Below are 19,896 nucleotides of genomic sequence, written 5' to 3' on the forward strand. Positions count from 1 at the left end.
AACTCAATTTATTTTGATAGGTATATTGTGATATTTTTTTAAAAAATTATATATATGTTTTTTGAATTTATTTTTTTAATAGGAATCATTTCTGAATTTTTTCTGATTTTTTCAGATTTTTTAAATGGTTAAAAACCATTGTCTAAATGTCGAACGAGATGACTCGAACGAGACGAGACGTATCATCCGAGTCAAATTGATATCAAAGCTGAACGAGACGAGACCAAATACCGAGTTTAAAAAATATGATCCAAATGAAACAGAAAGTACTTCTGACTCTCTGTCAGAGCCAGAAACACTTAGAGAAGTCAATCCAAATAGACTATAAGATATACACCACTGTTTTTATTAGGCAAACTACCTTACCTACCTACAATTTTTCGAAAGCCCTTCTAAATTTTCTGAGGGGGTTTGGGACCATCATTCGAGCAGGTTTTGGTCTCTGAGGGGAGATGATCTTCATCTATGGCCCTTTCGTCTCGTACGATGTTCTTCCAGAACGGGTGTGTCTGCCACAAATCACTTATCTCCTCAATTGGAACTTGCTTCGTTTCCGGAAGTAGGAAGTAAATGAATAGGCTCATAGTAAAAATCAAGGTCGCAAACAACACAAAGATCCAATATCGAAGGTGACATAGTGATACAAGGAAGCCTTGTGCGATCACAGCAGTGAAGAAAAGGTTGACACATACCACCACACTCTGACCCGCTGATCTAGTTTCCAATGGGAAGAGCTCACTTGGTACCCCACCCGAGATGTGCCTTACAAATCCATATTTAGATTTTGCTTAGAAATTAATAAAAGCCTATGCTTTGATGTTATTTTTTAGAATTCGATGATCACTGATCACTGATCACTTGGAGGGCCAGGGCTACCACTTGGATATTCCCACCAATCAATATCAATTGGTAGGCTACCACTTGGATGTTCCACACCAATCAATATCAATTGGTGATTTACTGGTTTAGGGTATATAGACCAATCAATATCACCATCTTGACTTTCTGTTTCTGAATCTATCTTTATAAAAAGCATAACGAGCTTTTATGAGATGTGGTCTCTCCACAATTATTCATCTTATAAGTCATACTAATAATAATAATTATTATAATTAGAAAAAGGCCGAGTAAGTGTGATTCCCAAAATTTATTTGTCGAAAAAAATAGAAATTTATTTGCGTTTAATGTTATTATTATTTAAATAAATAAAAAAATCATGGTTACACATTTTTGTGTCATAAAAAAAAAGATCATTTTCCTCTCTCAAAACAAAAAATCCATCACAAAATACTAAATGATATAAATTAGAATATCTATTTTAAAATTTTAAATAATTATAAAAAAATTCAATTTTCATAAATTATAATTTTCTAATAATAATAATAATAATAATAATAATAATGATTTCTTCTTATCAAAGATTATTATAAACTATTTCTATATTAATTATTAATTACATTTAAAATTTAAAATTTTTTAGAAATCCATTCAAATAAACCAATCATAACTCACATTGATTTATGAATTTAATGTACCTGATCGAATAATTTACGTATTACTCATAGATATATTTTAAATTATTAAAAAAAATATTTTTGAATATTATTTTTTAAATAGTTCCCTTACGGATATTATAACTAAATTCACACTCAACACTTAGAGGTTTTTTTTTTATAATTTAATTTTTTTTATATATGTAGGATACATAAGATTTTCTGTTTCTGAATCTATCTTTATCAAAATAACTTTGGAAAAATTACTTAATAGACCCTACAGAGGGACGTCATTCTAAATGTGCCCCTGAGTTTTGGGACGGTATCTAAACCACCCAGTTGGTACACTCTTTCTTTCATAATGCCCCCTGACCCTGGAGAACTCATATATAAGATCAACATTCAAATAGTTCATCTCAATACTTCCTATCATTTGACATCGATGATTCATGTTGAAACGTCGAGATCTCAATTCCTTGATGTTTGAGCAAGGATTATCAATGGATTGGTTTAAATCAGAAACCCGATCCGTTTTGATCCAATAACTTTGTATCTGGGTTGAGGATCTTGATTTTTAATCTGATTTGGATTGGATAAGCTTCAAGTCGGATCAAATGTGATGCATTCCGGAACTATCGTAGTGTAATCGAATAGGATTTGGATCACAATATTGATATCTGGTAAAAAATGACTCAAGTCGGATCCAATTCTTATCCGATCCGATCTGATCCTTGTTGGATTGGTACAAATCAACCCGATTGGACAATAACCCAATTGATTGGGTTCCTTCAGTAGTGGGTTACACATATAAAACGTGGCAGTTTTTGGATTCACAAACACACGAGAGGTGTATTTGTGACTAACATCATTCAAAAATGGCAGTTAATTCTGTTATATGCAGCTAATTTCAAAGACTCTAAGAGAAAGAGTCCAAAAACAATGTGTTTGTGGGAGAGAAATCCTAGAGAGAAATCAACAAAGACATTTCTTTGTATTTCTCTACTTCGATCTCTTCGTTCAAATTATTCCATTTTAATCTTCCATCTCTCATGTTTGGTACACTTCGTCTCGCTTCCAATGACTTCCCTTTCGCCTTCTCATTTCTCCATTTCAACCAAATCACTTCAATCACAGCAATCCGATGTGTAAGATTGAACGCACTTTTTATTTTTCAATAAATCATATAAGTTTTAGAAAATTTGATACTAATAGTGAGTTTATCTGTTAAATTTTAATCTGTTTGTATATTTGGTGAATTCGGTAGATGTTTCAATTCTTAAATAATTGATTTCATTTCAATTTCATGTTCGTTTTTTGTTTGTTTAAGAATTGACCCAATTCGTAGACCGATGTTTTGTAATTTTTTAATCCCTTTGTTTCCATTTATTCTTGTTTAAATTATTATTTTTTAAATCATATAAATTTATAAAATTTGATGCTGAGGATTCATTGGGAGTTGATGTGATGGTTGGTGAATCTCCCAATAATTCTCTCTCATTAAAAAAAAAAAAAACTCAATAATGGTCTCCATATGTTCGAGGAATTTCCCCTTCTTTTCGATATGTTCTCATGTAAACATTTGTAATTCTAAACAGTTATGTGGGCAAAATGATGGAAATTTACCAATATCCTTGTCTTTGTGTAACAGAAACTCTTCTTGCAAACAGAATATAAGAACGATTAGCGCCAGTTCACAATCCCTCATGTTAGAGTTTAAACCATGGAAGTTTATTGGGAAGAAACAAGGAAATAATGTGTTGCAGAGTAGTGTTTTGTTAAGAGTTCGACAACCTTGTCATGCATCAATTTCAGCAGTGAATCTAAGGTGGTTTTCTTTTGGAGGTTCTTCCTCTGCTTCTTCGGATCGAACCAATGAAAACCACGAAATGGGATTAAATCGAGTAGATGGTCTTGTTCGGGTATTGCACGAATGTGTGAGGAGCTTTTCAACTGACATTAAATACTGTGAATTGGCTAGAAGTGGTCCAGAGCTTGCGAATGCATGGGTTGGTGTGGATGTGCATGCATGGCATAAGCATATAGCTTATCAGGTTTTCACCGAATTATACTTAATTCTAAATTATCTCATTTTCTAATCTAATCATAAATTAGTTCCTGTTATATGTATCAGAGACATGTTAACATGTATCACAAGTTCTTTGAAATATGCACATAGATATGCTTACATGCATAGCCACATAATTTTTTTTTTTTCTAAAAATGGTCGTTCAAAGTGTGTTTCATCCCTCTAGCGAAGTGCGTTAAAGAAAAACACATTCTTATGTTTTAAACACTTTTTTTTTAACACATTATGGTTGTTATTTATATATTTATTTTTAATTGTGTGTTATTTTGCTTAAAAGATATTTTGATGTTTAGACATTAGACTCTTTAGTACAATTATGTCTGGAAACATCTGTCATGTATAAATATCTAATAGTGTCTTTTGTTTTTTTAACTCAAGAATATGGTTGAAAATTTAAAATAAATGTCTAATTTATTTTTTACATATACATTTTCCATAATTTTTAATATATATCTGATGCAAGGACGATGAGGGAAGATAAGAAAATGATGGGGGTTTTAAGGAATTTGGTTTAGGATTTTGGGTAAGGATTAATGATTTGAGATTGGGTTTACGATTTAGGTCAGGATAAGTAAATCCAAAAGTAAAATATATTTTTTTCGCAATTATATCATTAGGATAGATGAAAAGGCTAAGAATTATAGGGTAAGGAAGGGATTAAGGGTTAAGGTTTATATTGGAAAATAGTAGATAGTAGTAGTCTAATTTTGTTATTTCTATGTTTCTTTTTCTGTGTAAGGACATTTATGTCCATTCACCTATGTAAGGGCATTTTTGTCCATTCACCTTTTTTATTATTATATATATATCTGCCAAGCTCTTAATTAGAGACTTGACAATTCTACAATTCTTCTTGGTATCAGAGCCATTAGAATTCCTCTCTTGGTTCTCCTTCGATCTCCTTCATCTTTTTTGATCACATGCTGCGATAACTCTCTGCGCTGTGTTTCATGCCCTATTTTGTTCGTCGTTAGCCTATTGGTTGGACTGTTGGGTCCATTTTTTTATCTGCGATAGCAGCATTGCAGTCTGTGGAGGCGTACGACAGCACTTAGGGTGCCTTTAGAGACCTACGATACCAGTTCGGATATTATCGGATATCCGATATTTTTTTTGGATTCGAATTCGGATATAGCACTATCTGATTGGATAGCTATCCGTTGACAGCCCTAGGTGACCCTCCTTATTTTCGACTGTACGAGATCTCCCTTCAATCCACAAGTTACATCACTTCTTGTTTAGTATAAACCATAACATCTACTCACGAGATAAAGGACTCCCACATTGCTTTTGGGGGAAATTCTTCTGCACAACGGATTACTACTGCTCTGTTAGATAGTCGTAACTTTCAGTCCTGGTCTCGGTCTGTGCGACTTTATTTGGGTAGTAGAGGTAAATCTAGTTGGTTATTGGGCACCATCCCTAAGCCACCCCCTACTGATCCCAAATTTGAACAATGGAAAATCGATAATTGTACCATTCTTGGATGGTTATTTAACTCTATGGAACAACGCATCTATACCATGTTCATGTACCATGAGACTGTCTCTTCTTGGTGGTCGGCCCTTACTCAGACATATGCGCATGCTATGAATGACTCGAGGATTTATGAGCTGTATCAGGATATTGCTCAAGCTACCCAAGACACTCAGAGTGTGGCAGATTACTTTGATTTCCTTCAGTCTCGTTGGGAGGAGCTCTCGCACTATGAGTCTACGGCTGAGTTGTCTGCAGAAGCAGCTGGGTATGTGGTTAAGCGGATTGGTCGACATCAGACATACCAATTCCTCATGGGTCTACGTCCTGAGTTTAAAGTACTTCGGACACAGATTCTTAACACCACTCCTTTACCATCTTTATTTGAGACATTTGCGACCATTGATAGTGATGAGCATCGTCGCCGTGTAGCTTTTTCTCAGACTCAAGTCCCTGGGATTATCTCTATCCCAACTACAGATCAGATGGCTCTAGCAGCCAATTCAGGGTTCTCTGATTCTCGTACTCAAGGACATGGCAGTCGAGCCCGTGGAGGCCGTGGACATGGTAAAGGGAGTGGCCTTACTTGCAGCCATTGTGGGAAGGTTGGGCATGAGAAGATCTGTTGCTTTCAGCTTTATCCCCACCTTTTGAAATTTTCTGTCGGACATCCTTCTCCTCGTGCTGCTACTGTAAAGTCTACATCAGTTTCTCAAGCGACTCTTGGCACTATCGATTTGCAACATCTCCAGACTCAGATTGCAGCCATTGTACGGGATCAGATCCAGGCTTACACTCCCTCATCCTCGACTGTTGCGTCGATTATTTCACCTCAAGGTACATCCTCTGTACTTCATGCTACTCAGTTTGACTCTGCTCCACTGACATGGGTAATTGATTCTGGCGCCTCTGATCACATGACTGGTGAGTTTAGTCATTTTACGTCCTCTATTTTCCCTATTACTCATAGGAAGGTTCGTCTTGCTGATGGGTCCATCACACCTATCCACAGCAAGGGTACTATCTCATTATCATCTAATTTTTCTCTTGACTCCGTGCTTCATGTCCCTCACCTATCTCTTAACCTTTTATCTGTGAGTAGCATTACTAAATCTTTAAATTGTTCTGTAACATTTTTTCCTACTCACTGTATTTTTCAGGACTTTCGAGGAGGATTTTTGGCAAGGGGTATGAGAAGGATGGGTTGTACATATTTGGATCTCAATCGATTGCGGCTCCAGCTTCTATGCTTCCATCCTATGAGAGCCACACTTTTTCATCTCAGTCCTTAGATTTATGACATGCTCGCTTAGGACATGCTAATTTTCAGCACTTGTGTTTTTTATTTCCTGCTTTAAAAACTTCTTGTAGTGGGCACAAATTTCAGTGTTCTGTGTGTGAACTCTCTAAACACACTCTTACCTGGTATATTCCTCGTATGCATCAGTTTAATGCAATATTTGATTTAGTTCATTCTGATGTTTGGGGGCCTTCCCCTGTTACTGCATTTAATGGTCATAGATACTATGTTACATTTATAGATGATTATTCTCGTTGCACTTGGATTTATTTGATGCGTTCTTGTTCTGAGGTGCTTTCTATTTTTGTTAATTTTCTTAAGATGATTCAAACTCAGTACAACATCACTGTTAAATCTCTCAGGCCAGATAATGGGGGGGAATATATTTCGGATGGGATTCGTTCCCATCTTCATGAGAATTGTATGCTCCATCAGTTGACATGTCCATACACTCCTGAGCAGAATGGGGTGGCAGAACGTAAGAATCGTCATCTCATGAATACAGTCAGGTGTCTTCTTCGAGACATGCATTTTCCTAAGGCATATTGGAATATGACAGTTCTAACTGCGGCTTTTCTTATTAACCGCGTTCCGAGTCGCACCTTAGGAGGACAGGTACCTCTTCATGTTCTTCAACCCGACCGTACTCTCTTCCCTATTGCTCCTAGAGTCTTTGGGTGCACATGCTTCGTTCAAGATAGGACTCCCACTTGTACTAAATTAGATGATAAAGTCATTCGGTGCATCTTCTTGGGTTATTCTACTATGTCCAAAGGGTATCGATGTTATGATCCGGTTTCTCACCGTGTCATACATTCTCTTGATGTTACATTCTTTGAAAATATTTCATATTTTCGTATTACTTCTACTTTGCAGGAACCTTTTTCTTCGCAGGACCCATCACCTATAGTGCTACCCTCTCCGATCTTTTCTTCACCTCCGTCGGAGTTTCAGGTCTATACTCGTCCATCTCCACCTTTGCCAACCTCCTCCTTGGACTCAGGTATATCATCTCCTACTCTTACACCTATACCTGCTCCTATTCCTTTTGTTTCTGACTCTCACTTACCTATTGCTCTTCACAAAAGTAAACGAGGGTGTGTTACTGATAGGACTGTCAACGGATAGCTATCCGATCGGATAGTACTATATCCGAATTCGAATACGAAAATATATAACACTATCCGAATTCGAATTCGAATCCGATCGGATATCCCTAACAAACATTCGAATTCGAATCCGAAAAATATATCGGATATCCGATAACATCCGATTCGATAAAAAATCCGACGAAACCCACAGATTTGTCCAAACAATCACTCCGACCAGTTCAGATCGGAGAGAGAGAGAGAGATAGAGTATGTACATGCATGCTCGTCGGCAGGGGAAGACTTGTCGGAGTTTGCATAGTTGAAACGACGAAACCCACAGATTTATCCGAAAAATCACTCCGACCGGTTTAGATCGGAGAGAGAGAGAGAGAGAGAGAGAGAGAGAGAATACATACCTGATGCTCGCCGGCCGGAGAAGATAGTTGTCGAAGTTCGATCGAAATCCGTCGTGTCGTCTGGTTGTTTACGGCTTTAGCCATTAAAGTGGGTTAGATAGAGAAGACGAAGTTTTAAAAATCAATTTTCGTTGTATAAAACGAATACATAACACATATGTATGTACATATATAAACGTTTTGTTGTAAAACATAAATACATGATATGTAGTGTTATCGGAGCGGATATTATCGAATCGGATATTGCGATATCCGAATTCGTATCCGAAACTCATTCGAATGTTAGAATGACATCCGAATCCGAATCCGATATCCGAAATTTTCGGATAATATCCGATTTTTCGAATTCGAATTCGGATTTCGGTTATCCATTGACACCCTTAGTTACTGATCATCCCATTGCCCAGTTTGTCTCCTATCAGGGTCTTTCTCCTTCTTATCAGGCCTACTTTGCTCTTATTGATTCTATTCAAGTTCATCGGTCTGTATCAGAGGATTTGCAAGATCCTCAGTGGACTAGAGCTATGACTGTTGAGATGGAGCTTTGCAGAAAAATAATACCTGGGAACTTGTTACCCTTCCATCTAGGGAGCGAACCGTTAGTTGTAAATGGGTCTTTACGGTGAAATACCTCGCAGATGACACTGTTGATCGGTATAAGGCGCGACTAGTTGCTAAGGGGTTTATGCAGACTCCAGGGAAGGATTTTGGTGCCACATTTGCTCCTATTGCCAAACTTTCCACTGTTTGTCTTCTTATCTCTTTAGCTGCTTGTCACTCATGGCCTTTTCATCAACTCGATGTGAAAAACACTTTTTTGAATGGTGATTTGACTGAAGTTATATATATGGACCCCCCTCCTGGGTTTCTTCTTTAGGGGGAATATTGTGGGAAGGTATGCCGCCTTCTCAATTCTCTGTATGGTCTGAAATAGTCCTCGCGAGCTTGGTTTCAACGTTTTTCAGAAATTATTTTTTCTATAGAGTTTACCAGATGCCACTCAGATCATACTTGTTTTGTTCATCGAGGATGGGATGGTTGATGTGCCATTGTTCTAGTATATGTAGATGATATTATCTTGACAGGAGATGATGCCCAGTGGATTGACAGGGTGAAGATGATATTGGGTCGTGTTTTTGTGGTTAAGGACTTGGGTCCTCTCAAGTACTTCTTGGGGATAGAAGTAGCTCGCTCTCGACGAGGTATTTCACTATCTCAGCGCAAATACACATTGGACCTTCTTCAGGATATTGGTATGCTTGGTTGTCGTCCTACCTCTTCTCCTATGGATCAGAATCATCGACTTCATATCGAATCTGGTGATCTATTATCTGATCCGGCTTCTTATCAGAGAGTTGTAGGTCGTCTGATTTATTTGACTAATACCAAACCGAATTTGACCTTTGCGGTTAGTGTTGTCAGTCAGTTTATGCATGCTCCGTGTACATCTCACCTTGAGGCCGTTCATTGTATTCTTCGCTACTTAAAGTCACGTCCTGGCCTTGGGTTTTTCTACTCATCCACTGCTCAACCACATTTGTCATGTTTCACTGATGCTGATTATGCGGGCTCTCTAACAGATAGGAGATCTACCTCTGGTTTCTGTACATTCCATGGAGGTAACCTTATCTCATGGAAAAGTAAGAAACAGAGTGTGGTCTCTCGTTCTTCTGCTGAAGCTGAGTATCGTGCTATGGCTCTTGGGACATGTGAGCTTCTCTGGCTTTGATCTTTACTAACAGAATTGGGATTTCCTCTTTTTGGTTCTTCCTCGTTGTTTTGCGACAACAAGTATACTATCATGCTTGCTTCTGACTCAATTCTTCATGAACGAACTAAGCATATAGAGGTTGATGTTCACTTTCTCAGGGAGAAAGTTCGATCTGGTGCCCTTCAGACAGTCTTTGTATCTTTTTCAGATCAACTCGCCGACATGTTTACAAAGTCTGTTGGTCATTCTATCTTTAACTCTCATCTTATCAAGCTGGGTTTAGTTGATATATTTATTCCAGCTTGAGGGGGAGTATTGGAAAATAGTAGATAGTAGTAGTCTAATTTTGTTATTTCTATATTTCTTTTTCTGTGTAAGGACATTTATGTCCATTCACCTATGTAAGGGCATTTTTGTCAATTTACATTTTTTATTATTATATATATCTGCCAAGCTCTTAATTAGAGACTTGACAATTCTACAATTCTTTTGTTTATAGGTTAATGATTAAGGATTGAGGTTTGTAGGTTTCAAGAATCAACAATCAAGAATTAAGAAATGAGTTTCAAGAATTAAGAATCAAGAAAATCAAGAAAAACAAAATAATAGAAAAGAAAAATAAAGATTAGAAGTAAAAAAAAGAGAAAATGATACAAATATAGAATCTTAGAATTACACCAAGGGTTTCTTGGAATATACCAACAATGGTGAAGAACTTATTTGACTACATGAAAGAAACTCATTCTTTATAATCAAAATCTTCATTGTTCATTATTAAAAAAAAAAATCCTAATGCAACCAATATAAAGAAAATAAACCAAGAATCCTAATTAAAATAAAATACCAAATAAATAAACTTAATTTTCGTAACTTTCTCCCTCCTAATTTTCAAATCCAAACAAACTTAAATAAAAAATAAGCTAAAGTTACTAAATTGCCCCTAAATATTATACTAAGACCAGTCGATAAAACATGAAAATAAGTCCAAAGAATATAAAATTAAAGTCCTAAAACAAAAAATTAAATAACTACCGAATTTAAAATAATCACAAACAATAAATCTAGACTCAAATAAGTGAAAATCTAAATAATTACAAATTGTTCATAAGAACCCTTAGATCATTGACTTGATTTTCGTTTCACATTAATATCTTTATATCCCCCCCCCCCCTCCCCCCTCTCTCTTTTTCTTCTTTTTTTTTTCCCTCAAGTTTTCCCTTACTGTTTTAGACCCCATACTCCCCGAACTTGGTGACTATGCTTACATCACACACACGCACGCACACACATTAGTTGTCAAGATGTAGTCACTTTTTGGGTTATTGAGAAATAATCCAAACAAAGATATGGGAAAATGTTTCTAAATGTGGTTGCAGGCAGCAACATATGCTTTGTTAACTACGGCAATAGAAGCAAGGTTCTCACTTTCTGATAGACATAGTAATCATTTTTCACCTGTGCAGAAGATGTAAGTAATGTTGAGAATTCTCTAGTGTTTTTTAATTTCCATCTAAATTGGATGAAAAGATTGTATTTTAGGCCTTATTTTGCTTAATTTTCTTCAGCCTTTCTCCGAAAATAAGTGTGCTTCTGGAGTTCATTGAAAATCAGTTAAACACAAGGGACAAGAGATTGGTGTCATGGTTTAAAATGGTGAAACTGCCACTTCTAGCAGGACTGTTCATCCCATTATTGAAGAAATGGTCTGTGGAGTATGGAAGAAGGTTTGTTAATAGAACCCCAATCTTATGTTTCCTTTTTAAACATTTCTATCTATTTTGGAGGATTTTTTTTATGTTTTACACAAAATGAATATGAACTTCGCAAAAATTACAGAACTGGGTATTAACAATTTGTAAGTAACTTATTTTATTTATTAAAAGCAGTGAATTCACTGCTCTTTTGGATTTGAAACTAAACTGGAAAACTGCGAAATTGAGCCCAAAAATTACTAAAATAACTCTGAAATGCAAAAAATAAGAATGGTTGAACCGCTTTGTCCTCCCAACTTGATGGATTTTTGTGAGCTACCCTTAAAGCAAGGGTTAGTGGTTAATAGAGGTGAAGGTGGGTTCAATGTGATTTTAACCTCGGACATGGGATCAACTCTCCTCTAGATTTTACCAACTTAGCTAAGTGGCACCTTCCTAAATATAATAGTCAAACGGATGCCCATTAAAAGTTAAGACTTGATTAAGTTCGTGGCTGGGTTTTGCTGCTTTTAAACAAAAAATCACCGAATTATCCGTTCTACTCATTTCTATATATATATATAAAGGATATCCATGTAACTGATTTGTAATTTTTTTTCCATACCCGGATCTGTAATTTTCATAAAGTTCATATCCATTTTTTTTTTTTTTACCATCAATTTCGATATGATGGTAAAAGAAAAACATAGAAGTCATTCCAAAATCTACTTTTTCATATACCCTGTTGAAATCACCAATACTAATAGTCTAAGCACAAAGACATCCAGTGGTATTGCAGTGATCATTCTTGCTATAAGCTGCTGTGTTGCAGTCATGAAGTTGGGTGAGGGGCGTATTTCTTGTCCCACATTTACACTATCTATTCCTGAAATAACAGGGGAGCTCTTTGACTTGTCACTTAGCTTTGTTTCCATGGATAAATTGCATAACTTAGCTTCCAAGGCAGGACTTGAACATGAATTCCTTACCCATTTTGGTGCAAAGGTTCTACCTAATAAGGCAAACCAAGATGTTGCATTTTGGATTGGTTTGATTCAGGAAAAGCTTGTGGTGGCATTCCAAAGAGAGTATGTAGTCTCAGGCATGCATGATTTTCACAATGGGAAGGTCAATTCTCATTCAAGCATGAAAACTGGTTCTCTATTCTTAGCTTCTTGAAATTGGTTTTAATTTTCCATCTTTCTTATAGGATCTCGAGAGAAATCTGGCCGCTCTTGGACTATTTGCATTATTAGGGAGAAGGACAAGATTGTTCTTATCACACATGGGTATAAAAGATCTTGATCAGCAGGTTAAGGATTTCCTCAGGTGAATCTCTTCAAAGGGTTGAATCCGAGAAGGTTCCAACTTCCAACAAGGGTCAGGTGTTCTGTTGACTAAAAAAAATATGACTTAAGAATTAACACATGATCCCCAACCGTGTATGCACACATCCAATGGTTGGGATTTTATGCATGTACCAATAATACATATCACGATGATATTTATCTCGGGGATAATTTCAAATGGTTGGATTATTTATTTACATGGTCAAGATCTTGAGTTATTTCTTGAGTCAACGGAACCCAATAGGTACCATATGGGGTTTTAATGGTTTTATTGCAGGTACTTGGAGTGCGGTAGCCTTTTCATTTACCCCAAGTTGTCTTCCTTACCTGTGTATCAACTCTTTATGGAGGTTAGTAGCGTTGGTACCTTTTTATTTGAGGTATACAATACGTGGCGTGTATTTAACATGTTTATCACAATGACATCTGTTGAAGTAACTTCAATAAATGTTGAAATCCTTATCTTGGTATCTTCTTATTGAATTTTGTACCATGGGTTATATGCATTGTCACCAAATTCAGCAAATCCTTCACCAATTTAATTGCATTAGTAAGTTGTGACTTCTATGAACTTCGCAATTAAATTGGAAAAAAAGAGAGTAAATGACCTAGATAAAATTTCAGCCTTCCTAGATCCAGTCTCGCATGATGCACTAGTAAGAGGAAATGACCTAGATGAAGATGATGGTGACCATTTTACTGATGAAGCATCAAAGAATGAGGACGCTATTGAATTTGACGATTTGATTGGTCAATGAATCCTAACTTGGATTCATGATTTTAATGTTTTTTTTTTTTTTTAAAATATTTTGAAATATATAAACCTTGAAATGTGTAGTGGACTTGTGCTTGCTTTTGTTGTGGTTTGTGGAGCCTGATGGTACTGGTCAATAAGGAGGTACTGTAAATCAAGCCACACCTTCACGCTGGTCGAGCCAACGGTCCCTCCTAGTGGGGTTCAGGGGCAAAGCCCACGAAAGAAATTTTCCAAGGGTATTTTCATAATTTCACTAATATTATGTACCTCAATCTAGAGGGAACCACGTAAAATCTCTGTGTTTCTTTGTGTGATTGCATCTTGTGTTTGCTTTTTTCGATTTATTTTCTTGTTTCGATTGCACCTGTTTTCTTAACAGCTTTTTTTGAATGTATGGATGATATCAACATGGGTTTTGGTGATTAATTATTGTAGTTTAATATTGATATGATGCTATAATATAAGAACGCCACTTAGTAGGAACACTTGCACAATACTAACCCTAGCCCGATTTTCCCCCAAAATTTCCCCTTGTCAACTTATTCTAAGTCCTGAACCCCAACTTGTTGACTATAATTATATCAAGTTAATTCAAAATGTGTATGCTTAATAGCTTTGTTTTGGCTCTGAAGTCCTGGAATACATATGGTCCTTGTAGGTGGTAGAAGAAGAAATCAGTTGGTTTCAATTCTACACTGAAGGTCCCTGCATAAGCCATCATGAGAGAAAGCGTTCCAAACAGCATGCCATCCAAGCAGAGAAAGAGATTATTCTTTCCACTGTTTTCACTGTTTGCTCCGAGGTTTTCTCAGGGTTTGCACACTTTAGCAATCCAACTCGACAATCTCTAGCCGCAAACGTGGTTTCATTTTTTCTCCATAGGTGGCAAAAAAATTTCCTTTCTTTTTAAAAAAAATATACAAATTGCTACTTGATGTTTTTCAATATGTTATTCTATGACAATATGCAGCCAGAACTTGCTAACTATATGTCTGGAGGACTACTTGGCTGCTTATTGTAGATCAGGGTACGTTGGATGTTTTGGAATCTCTTGTTTTATCAGTTTTGAAAATATTCACGAATTCTAACTTAGCGACAATGATATTGACTGTATTTGTGTTGACTTTATGGAGCAGAGAATTGCTGAGAATTGTAGAAAGATGTGTCATTCAGCCAATAATACCTTTAGGGAATCAAGGCCCAAATGTTGCATCCATATGTGCTGAAGTAGACAAAATTCATTCAAACTTAACGATAAATGGAATCCAAGATCTCAGGCCTCAACGTGCTCGAATGACTAAGGTAGTCTTTTAAGTCATCAACATTGCATGCATGTATAGAAAGTCCTTTTCTGAACACCATCACGAATTTTCGCTAATTTTTCCAAAAAATTTTGGAAAAATTCTCTGAATAAGAGACTAATTGGTTAAATCAACAAAATTTTCATTTCCAAAATAAGAATCTTGATTTCCCTCAAAAACCATTGAAGACAACCTCTAAGGTGAACATTCGACCCCTCGACTTTAAGATTCTATCTTCTTCACCCTTCAAATCCCAAGAACAAGATAGGGTATTTAAAGAGATTGAACATCCATTGAATGAATTCTTCAACTGGTTGTTTTCTCTGACGCCCATTGTTTGTTTGTTCATATCCATTCCTTCCTCGCCACCAACTGATCCCGTGGGATTGATATTTTGGGAAGAAACCCAAAAAACATCCTTTCTATATGTTGTGTAAATGTCTAGCATTCGGTTGGCGATACGCAGAGTTGCAGGGGTGCAGCGGGCAGCACCCCCTCCCAGGGGCTCGGGGGCGGAGCCCAAACTTTTTAGGGTTACGAAAAGGGCAATTGTATAATAATTTCTTAATGTTTTTATTCTATTTTTTGGGGGTTTCTATTTTGGGAGATAGACATGTTTTTCACTACTCACAATTTCTTTAAATAGAGATCCCTAGGGCTGTAAAACTAGGAAGAAAATAGTGATTGTTCTTGATTTGATTCGTGGACATAGGCACACTACCGAACCACATAAATCCTTGTGTTTGTGCGATTTTTTGTCGTCTTTGCTGTTTCATTTTTATTTTTTTTTTACAGTATAATCCCCCAAAACTTTTTGGATTTATCCGAATTAATCCAAACTGGTCCCCTCCAAATAATTCTCGAATCCAAACTTGATCACTAATGCTTCTGAAGTATTACTAGTGTTTGCTCATAATGGCAGCCTACCAAATCAGATGGCATTGATGCAATAACGTTGGCATGTACTTCTGAAACAAAGCCTGTGTGCGAGAGCTTGTTCAGAAAATCAAGCAACAAGTTGATATCTTCAAGCTGTGTAAGGTTATCAATCCCCTTTATGCATATGAGATTTAGTTATGTTGAAGCTAAGGAACTAATATTTGCCTAATTGAACTATGTATGAAGGATCTATTGATGGGAACACAGTTGCTCTTCATAGACATTGGGGTTTCTCTGGCTCTTCTCCTAAAGCATATATGTGGGCACAAGCTTACAGAGTGGGAAAAGGAGAAGCAAAAGAGAACATTGGCCGATTTTGCCTCTGTTATTCCAGTTACAATCCTTATGATACTTCCTGTGAGTACACATTTGATACCTCATTTTGTCATGTTTTCATCTCAGACTATACTAGGTCATGACATTCTTGTTTTTTTCTCCTGACTGAGACATTGCCTTGAGAAGAGATTTTAAACCTTGATTTCATGTATGTCATCATTATCGCCATGATCTACACCTTATCCCAAATATTCGAGTATGTCAGCAACATGAATCACTATTCGCGATTCAACTCTGTCAACGCATCTATATTGTCTTATGTTACCCAATCCGTTGCTACTAGTCCGAACCACGAACTCACCGAATTTTGATTGGGTTCGATGAACCAAAGCATTGGTTCGGCGAACCAAAGAAGTTTTTAATTGGTTCACAGAATCAAACAATATGTTATATTTTTTTCATTGTTTATATTTAAAATTTGGATTATTATATTAATTTATTTTTATTTAACTTAGAATTTTTAACATTATTATTGTACTAGTAACTTGAATACTTGACTTATATATATGCTCAAGTGAACCAAGTAAGCGAAATGATCTAAGGAACCAAGAAACAAATTATCTCTACCTATCCCTATGAACCGATTTTATTCTAGAGTGGCAAACCATGAACCTAGATCCCCTCAAATGTGCATCACTAATCCATCTCAACATCCTCGTCTCTACTACTACTGAGTACATATGCGCATATACTGAACATTTTCAGGTTTTAATTCCACTTTTTTTCCTTTTTTTTGCTCTTTGTCGCCAGTTATCTGTTGTAGGACATGCTGCCATCTTGGCAGCGATCAAGAAGTACATTCCAAGCCTGGTAATTCATTTGTCTTCATTGTGAGTTTTGAGTTATGACCATTCTTATTGTTCTTTCTCATGATTGCATTTCTCATTTATACGGCAAACAGATCCCTTCTCCTTATTCATCGGAACGTCTGGATTTCGTGAAGCAACTCAACAAAACTAAGAAGATGGTAATTCAGGCAAGGAACCACCTTGAAGATGTGTCCTCTACGGTCTCTTAAGTAAACATAGAATGCCAATCTGTTGCTTTAGCACAACAAGAACTTGAGCTTCTCATTGGTAGCAAACTTCATTTATTTTTATCTTGAACTTTGTTTCTACGTTCTATTAGTAACTGTAAATATAATATAATATATAAATACATGGAACATAATTCATTATTTTATATAAAACGGTCCCAAGCCTGAAAATAAAGGAAGTTTGCATCAGGTTGGCAGCCGGTGTAAAAATCCACCCCACCTAACATGAAAGTCAACACCAAATCTTTGGAATAAGGCTTTGTTGTTGTTGTTGTTGTTATTAGGTTCTTTGCTCAATGAAATCATACAAGTAGATTTTTTGCCATATATCAATGTGTTTATGTGATTCAATTTTATACATTTCTCTCTTTTGCTTGTTATGTATTGAGAAAAGTCAAGGGATGATTTTGGATTAATGAATATCAGGTTGATTCAATATTTCTAGTCTTTATTAGACGATTACAAGTTGACAAGTCGAAGGGTCATTTTGACATTAAATTTACTATAGTAAACTCTAGTGTAATCAAATCTGTCAAACTCGAGACATTCAACGTTGCTCTTCTCAATTCAACTTGAGCAGCTTTGGAAAAGTTTGCATTACAATAGTGGCGTATAAACTATGCCTAGTTACAAAAGTTATCTATTGCCTCCATTTTCAATTTCATTCTAATTCTTCTGATCATGCCTCATAGTACCAAAACACCTATATATGAATAATGTTTATAAAATTACATATCAGCTCTATAGATTTTACAGTCTAGATTGGGCTTGGAAAGATAGATTATAAGTGTATATATATATATATATTATTACATTGTTTTTACATATGTTCTATGATCCTTCCCATATGTATATGGGGATGATTCATGGGACATAAGTAAAAACAATGGTTTTTCAAAATATGGGTTAGAAGTTTTGGATTGAGCTGATTTTTTGTGAGGATGATCTCTATGATGAGAAGATTATCCTCACAAAAAATCGCCCTAGTCTGAACCATCTAACCCCATCAAAAGTGATTTAAAATGTGGACCATCGATATTTTTACCAATAATTAGTAATCACTTTTGATGGACTTCGAAGTTTCAAATTAGGCTTCTTTTTTGTGAGGATGATCTTCTCATCATAGAGATCGTCCTAAAAAAAACCAGCTCAATCCCAAACTTCTAACCCATATTTTAAAAAACTATTTTTTTTTTTACATATGTTTTTACTTATGTCCCATGAACCGTCCCCGTACTTGTTACATTAACGTACTAACGAATTTGCAAAAATATCCCTATTAAAAGTTATGGTAACTCAGATATTGGAATAATCAATTGGGAAAATGACTTCAAATACCTATTTATCGAAAATATGTATCCAAAAAAGTCCTGGTTCAAAAAATATGGACTTTGGGATACACTCAATCACTATTTTATATAATACCTGAAATACCCTTTCAACAGAATCATTAAAGTTTGAGGAAACCCTGTGTTTTATGACCCTTAACAAGTTTTAGTGAATACTTGACATACATCTATATTTTAAAATAGATGAAAATGCCCCTTGAGTTTGGTCTTCTCTTATAGATTTATGAAAAATGATCAAAATGAGAAAAAAAAAAAAAAAAAAAACCCTTTAATTTTTCTTTCCAAAACAATTCATCTTATTTTCTTACGATGATGATGATAATCATCATCGTCCAATTTTGAGTGTATAAGTAAGCTAATGTAAGTTCTAAAATATTAAGTCCCCTCCAAATATATATTATTATTTTTAATTATTCAAAACATAGTTTCAAAACTTGACTCAAATTTCCATCAAATTGAATCGACTTGAGAGTGGATTCAGACAAGTCAAATAAAATTATATTAGTTGTATGAAGATTTAAAAATTAATTTTTAATATTTAAAATAAATAAATAAATAATTTTCTTGTTCTCCAAAAATATGTTATATATATAATAAAAAAATAACTCGATCAATTTTTGACCTTACCCAATGCATTTTTAGTTGACTTGGCAAGTTGATTCCATCGAAATTGAGCCCGAGTCATGGTGAAATTGTATTGACCAGGCCCCAAATTCAATGGAGCACACATTCCGATTCAACTTGGGTGAGAAAACTAAAAAATTCAACAAGTCGATTAAAAATATATGACTGATTTATTTTTTATAAAATATTTTTTTATTTATTATAGAATATTAAAATATTTTTCAAACATTCATAAATTAATATAATTTTATTTGACTCTTCAAGTTGACTCGCAAGTTTCTAAATTGATTCGATTCAATGGAGATTTGAGCCGAGTTTTAAAACCATGTTTTAAATATTTTAAAAAATTTAAGGAACCGACTAGTTGCACACCACCCATTTCTAATTGCACTCCATCACTTAAAAATTCCCCTTTGCACTCCACCTGTATGTTTACACTCAAAAAATTATAGAAAAAAGATTGCACTCCTTTTCTTCTTCTAATCACCATATATCCGGATTGATAAATCAATTAGTGTTGGTGTTGATGACTTTAAAGACATTGTGAGGCTTAAGAAACTAGTTGGAATTCATGTCAATACTTTGTGTTGATCAGCGATCATCGAATTCCAAGAGATAACATTGAAGCATAGGTTTTTATCAATTTCTATGCAAAATCTAAATATGGATTAGAATACCAATAACTTCAATTGGTGCCAACGAGAACGTGAGGCAAAATCAATATAAAAAAAAGAGCACAAACATAAAAGAAGCCATGGGAAGATGAACAAGCCCCTAAATCATAAGGTTACCATAGTGAAGTGCAATAGGTAGGTTAAAAAGATAATTTTTTTTTTGCAAGGGTCTAAATATATGAGACCGTACATCGGTCCTCCTACACATCAAAAGTTGAGTAGATCATCATCATCATCTTTGTCATCTAAGAGAATAAGATGATTAGT

At 35.4% G+C, this 19,896-nt stretch overlaps 1 protein-coding gene across 4 annotated transcripts; it reads left to right on the forward strand.

Annotated features, from left to right (window-relative positions):
- The first annotated feature begins 1,830 nt into the window (after nucleotides 1-1,830).
- LOC147388736 (uncharacterized) lies at nucleotides 1,831-17,475 on the forward strand. 4 transcript variants are annotated; one of them, XM_086419183.1, is made up of 14 exons: nucleotides 1,837-2,638; nucleotides 3,142-3,544; nucleotides 10,950-11,041; nucleotides 11,139-11,297; nucleotides 12,053-12,392; nucleotides 12,475-12,593; nucleotides 12,891-12,963; nucleotides 14,029-14,252; nucleotides 14,341-14,397; nucleotides 14,507-14,672; nucleotides 15,594-15,707; nucleotides 15,797-15,967; nucleotides 16,697-16,756; nucleotides 16,848-17,475. In XM_086419183.1, exons 1-14 carry the CDS (start codon nucleotides 2,433-2,435, stop codon nucleotides 16,962-16,964), a joined length of 2,301 nt encoding a protein of 766 aa, XP_086275309.1. In that variant the 5' UTR covers nucleotides 1,837-2,432; the 3' UTR covers nucleotides 16,965-17,475. The 4 variants fall into 4 exon arrangements, 2 of the variants coding, with proteins under 2 accessions (XP_086275310.1, XP_086275309.1); XR_015170825.1 differs by lacking the exons at nucleotides 16,697-16,756; nucleotides 16,848-17,475 and having other exon boundaries at nucleotides 1,831-2,638; nucleotides 15,575-15,712; nucleotides 15,797-15,934; XR_015170824.1 differs by lacking the exons at nucleotides 16,697-16,756; nucleotides 16,848-17,475 and having other exon boundaries at nucleotides 1,832-2,638; nucleotides 15,575-15,707; nucleotides 15,797-15,938.
- The last annotated feature ends 2,421 nt before the right edge of the window (nucleotides 17,476-19,896 follow it).

This window comes from Akebia trifoliata, chromosome 12 (genome assembly GCF_017979445.1).
Source record: "Akebia trifoliata isolate Shusen 1 chromosome 12, ASM1797944v1, whole genome shotgun sequence".
NCBI classification, from domain to species: Eukaryota; Viridiplantae; Streptophyta; class Magnoliopsida; order Ranunculales; family Lardizabalaceae; genus Akebia; species Akebia trifoliata.

Coding starts and splice junctions, on each gene's coding strand:
- LOC147388736 (XM_086419183.1), top strand. CDS start 2,433: ATGTGTTTGTGGGAGAGAAATCCTAGAGAGAAATCAACAAAGACATTT. Junction 11,042..11,138: donor TTTTCACCTGTGCAGAAGAT/GTAAGTAATGTT, acceptor AATTTTCTTCAG/CCTTTCTCCGAAAATAAGTG. Junction 15,708..15,796: donor AGTTGATATCTTCAAGCTGT/GTAAGGTTATCA, acceptor CTATGTATGAAG/GATCTATTGATGGGAACACA.